Genomic DNA, 6,902 nt, shown 5'->3' on the forward strand with positions numbered 1-6,902 from the left:
ACAACTTCGTGACCAGATTGAGTACCTAGGCGTCATTTTTGATAGAACGCTAAACTGGGACAGAGATCTGGCTGAAACCCGCAAAAGGGTGAAACGGAGGGTTAATCTGCTCAACAGTCTCTGTGGAAGATTCGGTCGGACGCATAAACACACACTAACACACACATACAAAACATTCATACGGCCAGTAATCGAATACAAATCAAACATCTACACATTACTAAACAAACGCAACACAGAAAGATTACTGGCCACAGAACGCAGCATACTCCGCAAAATAAACTACAAACGAAGAGACTACCCATCTAGACTCATACATCATCTAGCAAGGATCCAGCCACTAAACGAGAGAATCTCCTCTCTGAGCAGGAGTTTTACTACAAAAATCATAAACAGCCAAAACATCAGAGCTCAAAACGTCCTTAAAACTACCTGCTCATCCTTTGGTAGTGTATTCACCAGAACACCCAAACGAAAACTACCTCACTTACCAACAAAATTGCTGACTCTTGCCAGCACAGAAGACATCCCTGGTGAATATACTGATATCCTGGAGGCAACTCCACTCTATTTTAGAATCAACCGTTAGATAAATAACTCACTTAGAGTTTTGCCTCGGACAGGGAGAGTTCGGTTTTCTGTGGTTTCCCGTACTCATTTGCAAATTATACCTGTCTTTAGGGAGGATACAGCCACAGCTGCCCTCAACGCGAATTCAATCACTCTTAAATATTTAAATATTCAAACAGTCAAATTAAATTTCAATTTATAAAACTCAAATTCAAACTTTAAAACTTTATCATACACACTAATAAACTTTTCAATTTTTCATTTAAACTTAAAATTTTGCATGTACTAATAATTTGTTTTAGATCAAAAATTCTGAAAAGAACCGTAGAACCAACTTTCTCCTCTGATTGCTCCGCCCAACAACAGCCTCCAAGCAGTGCACCACCACCACCAACGGTTCAGACTACCACCAGTGGTCCCAGTGGACATAAAACAACAGTGTCTAGATAAGACATGTCCTGAAGAGGTGTTAGATCACCTAAAACAGGACAAACACACACAAGAAAAAAATAGAAAAAACAGAAATGCATCCAAACGACCCACAACGAGACGACACAATTTTTAGCAAACAAGAAGAATACCAAACGTAAAAAATATTCCAAAAAATACATTTAAAAATGTATAAAAAAACAGAAAGTTACACAAAACAACACATGACAAACAAAAAAATATATTCTAAAAAATACATATGACAAAAATTAGATCACTTTTTTGCTTGACTAGGCATTAGCAATCGGTCATATATCACAATTCAGTTGCTCTAGGTTTTCATTTTCTATAATACATTAGTGATATGCGTCTAGATTTTTGGCCCAAATCTGACGTTAAATATATTTTTATTCTTTTTAAAGCCGAAAAAGATCGCTCGCCTGACGCATTAGAAGTTGGTATCGTGAAATAAACTTGCAGTAAAGGTAAAAAATTGGGAAATGTTGCCTTTACAATCTTTACATTCTGGATGACACCAAATTTTATAAAAATGTTTATTCAACTTTTGGCATAATGTTATCGAATGGGTAATTTCATTATGCAAGTTCTCTTTGGTTTCATACATATTTTTTATATTCCACATACCTATAAAGTATTAATTGACGTCTTGACTGCTTCTTTATCTAGCGTAGAAAATCATCTAACAGCTGATGTAACATCTTCGTAGCATATATCCTCGTCTTAGCAAAAATATATTTTTGGCTTCTAGTTCAATTTCGCTTGACATATTTCTTACGTCTCCAACAGTTTCCAACAACTTGGAAGAAACTCGTTCCAAAGTTTTTGTTCAAATCAGTGTCAATAGAGCTGTCTCAAAGATTTTATTCTGCAGTGTCTTGGCAGAGAACAATAACCACAGAGAAACGACACGACTTTGATCTTTCGTGGCTAAGCCGACAACGACACTTAAAGCAACCAGAGCGACCATCGAAGCAATAGTCAGTGGGCATATCACACAATATAAATTCGTAAATAAAATTAAACATTTATGTTGACTTTCAATAAATATAAAATATCTCACCGAGAAAAAAGTTGCGTATAGCGACGGCTTTTGTTGGCATTCTTTATAATAATGGAATTATTTTTGATTTACAAAAGGTTGCAAATATATCGCACAATGCAAAGTAATGGTGAAAATCATATGGATTGGAACCATAAATGAAAATACCTTTTTGTTTATCCTGATTTTGGCATTGAAAGACCAATAATAAAATATATCTATTTATTACGGTAGGTGTGACATTCACTGCTTGTTTTTGGCTTGGGCTGATACAAGATATAATTTGTTCGTCGAGGTATTTCCTAATAAACTATATTTTTTAATATAGGTTATCGAAAAAAACACAGCCATTGTAACGGCCACGGAAATGTCACAAACTCTGAAAGTTCCAATTCTCTTTCGGTGACAATTGTTCGTGATCGATAACAAGAAACTTTATGTTGAAATTGAATGTCAATATTGTTCTTGTCTTGGAAACCTATCAAAAGTACATTTTTCCTTTGAAGTCGAATATCGGAGCAAACGAATAAAAACCCAAGAAGTACTGTAAGAGTATATTCTATAAATATAAATATGCAACAATCTAAACAATAAACAAAAAAGTCTTATACGAATCGTTACAATTACACCAATTTGTAACATTACATACACTACATACATTCAGTATCATTGTAAATCCAAGATGTCCACCGCTATAAAATGGCGGATTACATATTTTTTCACAACTACTTCAATATGGGTATCAAATGAAAGGGCTTGACTATTAATAAAGAGTTCATTATAGAAAATCCAAAAGGGCCGCCAAAAAAATGGTGGATTACATATTATTGTAATTTCACAACAACTTCAATATGGGTATCAAATGAAAGGATCTCACTACTAATAAAGAGTTCATTATAGAAAATTCAAAATGGCCGCCAAAAAATGGTGGGTTACATGTTTAATTTCACAACTACCTCAATATGGATATCAAATGAAGGGCTTGACTAGTAGAACAGAGTTCATTATAGAAAATCCAAAATAGCTGCCAACAGAATAGCGGATTACATATTTTCGTTGGCATACTGTTATACCCATATCTACTGTTTTTTTATTTTTATTGATTTCTAAAAGGCATTCGTGGTAAATATTTTACATTGATCGAGGTTTTAAGAATCATTGGCAAGAGATCTAAAATTAGCATTGCGAATCCGGCTACTTCGCTGCTACGTGTTCTCGGTCTTACTGTATGGTGTCGAGTCTTATGAGACTGTGAATAAAAATGATCTATGTCACCTTCTTGAGGCTTTAGAATTGTGGTGCTATATTTTTTGCATATTTTTTATTTTTTACTTTTTAGTCTTACACTTTTCAAACATTATAAAACACACATAGTCTTACACATTTCAAACATTTTCAAAATATGTATAAAACATAGTATGATGTACAAACATGAAAAGTAGTCGGAATCGGCAAAAAATTTGAAACTTTATTGTTTATTTATGAAGCATAACGTAAACAATTAACGTAAAAGTGAAATTATGTAGTTCATATATCATTAGCTACAATCCGTAAAAGTTTGAATTTTCTACATTGTAAAAAACAAGAGAATTTAAGCATTTTCCATTAAAATCGTTTTTTTTTATTTAAACAATTAATAAACATAAAAAATTTTTATTGACTATTCGTGTATTGTTCCCGCGAATGCATATGTCTGCAAATTTTCATTCATTTGCATTGAAGAAAAGTCAGTCAAATTAACGTCTAAAGATTTGATGCAAACTATTGAAGTAAATAAAAGCGTTTAAAAATGTGTGATATGTTTCTTAACAATCTATTAAATGAACTAATTAAATCACATGTAAACTTAAAGAGAAAAAATCGTATTTCACTTTTGCAGACTTGCGTCTGTTATGAAATACATGCACTGACACCAAATTTATTATTTTTTGAAATATCCGTTGCTTGGCAGAACGAAGTTTAGTTTTTTTAGCATTACTTAGGGGTAATGTATACAAGAAAATGAATCACTTTCGTCTTGATTTATTATCAATAATATTTAATCAAGTCAAATTAAGACTATTAGAAACCTAATAACTAATATGTATAAATTACAAAGCAATAACAATTACGTGTTATTATTCTTAGGAAATCTAAATAAACTTATTTCTCTTCCTGTCGCAGAGGAACATCCGTGAACCACACACGAGTAACCAGACATTTTAACTATTAAAATTATTATATAAATGCTCAAACAAACTTGTGAGAGTATTTACCATACACGCCTACGGACTATCGTAAAACAACCAGAGCGACAGAATTAGCTGGAATTAGCATGTGTTGGGAACACTTAAAGCAACCAGGTTCGCGCATGCGTCTACAAAAACAGTACACGTTTTAAGTACGGTCGTGTCGCTTCTCTATGGTTATTGTTCTCTAGTCTTGGCTTCATTTTTAATTGCTAATTTTTCGTCTCTGTTATTGCTTAACTGGAAAAAATAGGTTTTATGGATCTCTAGTTTTTAACTAAAGCATTTACAGCGTCAAAAGTTTCTTCAAGCTTTGATTTAATTACTTCCAAGAATTCATTGCAAATTTGGTGAGACAGATAGCTAACTGAACCTTTTCATTTATTCGCATTCCGTTCTAAATGCTCTGCTAAAAAGTAGTCAAATAATTTAGCCTAGTATACAAGGCAACTTAGTAATTTTCTTTATGTTGACTCGTTAAATCCTCATTGCATCAACGGAATGCTAGTCCCTGAGAAGCAAGTCATTTAGTAGTGGCAACAACTCTTCTTAGAACGTTTATCCAATAGTCAGCTTCGCATTTTCCTTGCTCTTTCAAGGCAGCGTCTATAACTCCAATTAATGATGATCTTGTTATTAATGTAACCATAGAGTTCAGATGAAATTTACTTTCTTCGTGAGATTTGGGCAAAATATTCAAATGTTTCCAGTGGGTCCATCCAAACTCAGTTAAACTATTTTTTCAAATGAAAATAATTTATAATTTATAAATAATTTATAATAATTTGCACGGGTAACAATAAACAGCTTTAACACTTGCGTCGTATTCTCCAATAGCCAATCTCTCTTTTCTTTGCCTACATTGGGTTTCCTCTATAAAAGTTGATTCTATTTAATCGTCTATAATAAGCTTTTTCTCCACCTTCAAACATTTTTTACAATATTCTAAGGAATGACTTTTTTGTTTAACCCGGCACCTGCCACGTGGGGTGCTCACAGCACCCCTTAAAAATTGTCTGTTATCTACTTGTTTATAAATAAAATAATGTGTTGAGTAACATAAGAATATAAAAAACATGTTTTATTAACTTATTATCTACTAATATTATAAAAGTTAAACAATAAAATTAAAAAGGTGTTATAAAACAAATTACCAAGTACCAAGCCATAATAAATGAAGTGAAGTAAAATATCTAAAAATAATAAGATTTATTGAGTATTGAGTCTATATTAATAATTTAAATCACTACTTATTGTAATAAAAAATGTAATTTTGACCTGTTTATCAAAAACACAAGAAAAAATTTAAAACTTAAACTGCCAGATGAGACCCCAATTCGACTTTAGCGCTACAAGTTCAAAATTACACTAAATAATCACTTCAAACGCAAACAGATCTATGTTGTATAATATTGTAGAAAGCTACTATGACGCACAGCACTGTTACCAAACTTGATATACGAAATATTTGATGAAAATGTGTATGGGGTGCTAACAGCACGTGGCAGGTGCAGGGTTAAAAGTTCACAGTTTTTATAAAGTCATCAGTCTTAAATTAAAATCAGACCATTTCGAAAACGCAGGTATTTCGTCGTCTTTTTTTTTCTATTTTGGAAAATACGAAGATTATTTAGAGAACTTTACTTTTTTATTAGTAAAAGGAACGGGTCCTTACGGTCCCCTGGGCTCCCGCCCCAAGCGCGCAGTGCATAGAACGGCACTGGCTTAAATAGAAACATTTCAAATAAAAATAACGCATTAATTATCATAAAATCATAATATTGCTGTTTATTTCAGAGCTTAATACATAGGTATTAAAATATGACGTATCTCCTTGTTTTTGGGCTCTATCATGGATACAAAAATGTCATTTTTGAGTTCTGTAGACCAGAGCATTTCGAACAGAAAACACTAAGGCTACGGCTCCACGGGCGGGAAATTGATGCTAGCAGTAGCAGTAAAATGAACTTAAGGTTCCGCGGAACGGAATGGGAATAGCCGAACTGAACCGACTACGCACAAGTCCTGTAGTCGGTACAGTTCGGCTATCCCTATTCCGTTCCGCGGAACCTTAAATTCATTTTACTGCTACTGCTAGCGTCAATTTCCCGCCCGTGGAGCCGTAGCCTAAGCGATTTTTAAATACAGCACCTTTGTGCGTTTTGCTTGTGTTCAGGATGATGCCAGAAAAAAGTCTACTACTTATAGAAAAATGGATGGAAATGCATAATTTCATTTTAAAGTGCATAAAATGCATCTAAAATTGCATAAACATTTCAAAATCAGTATATTAATAACCAAATTTGGTTACTCGGGGCTTTTTGGGGTCGCCGAAAATGAATACGCTATCAGAACCGACTCTCGGAGCGCCTGCTGCCTAGGGTTACTGCTAAGATACTTCATCTGGAGTTTCGAGGGTTTTCGGCACTAAATTGATGCAGACAGATTACTCGAGAGTTTTTAAGGTCGCTGAACATAAAAACACCATCAGAACGGAGCCCCGGAGTATCTGGTGTCTGGAGTCACTGCTAGGACACGTCATCTTCTGGAGTTTTGGGCACTAAATTGATGCAAATAGATTACTCGGGGGTTTTGTGGTCGCTGAACACGAATGC

At 33.8% G+C, this 6,902-nt stretch overlaps 1 protein-coding gene across 1 annotated transcript in view; it reads left to right on the top strand.

The window, feature by feature from the left end:
- The window catches only part of LOC114345850 (fat-like cadherin-related tumor suppressor homolog), a 179,328-nt gene extending 178,308 nt beyond the window's left edge, over positions 1-1,020 (top strand). The window contains exon 6 of the mRNA XM_050663286.1: positions 873-1,020. Coding sequence (XP_050519243.1) covers positions 873-1,020 — 148 coding nt within the window. The remainder of the gene's footprint in view (positions 1-872) is intronic.
- The last annotated feature ends 5,882 nt before the right edge of the window (positions 1,021-6,902 follow it).

Source organism: Diabrotica virgifera, chromosome 1 (genome assembly GCF_917563875.1).
Source record: "Diabrotica virgifera virgifera chromosome 1, PGI_DIABVI_V3a".
Classification (NCBI taxonomy): Eukaryota; Metazoa; Arthropoda; class Insecta; order Coleoptera; family Chrysomelidae; genus Diabrotica; species Diabrotica virgifera.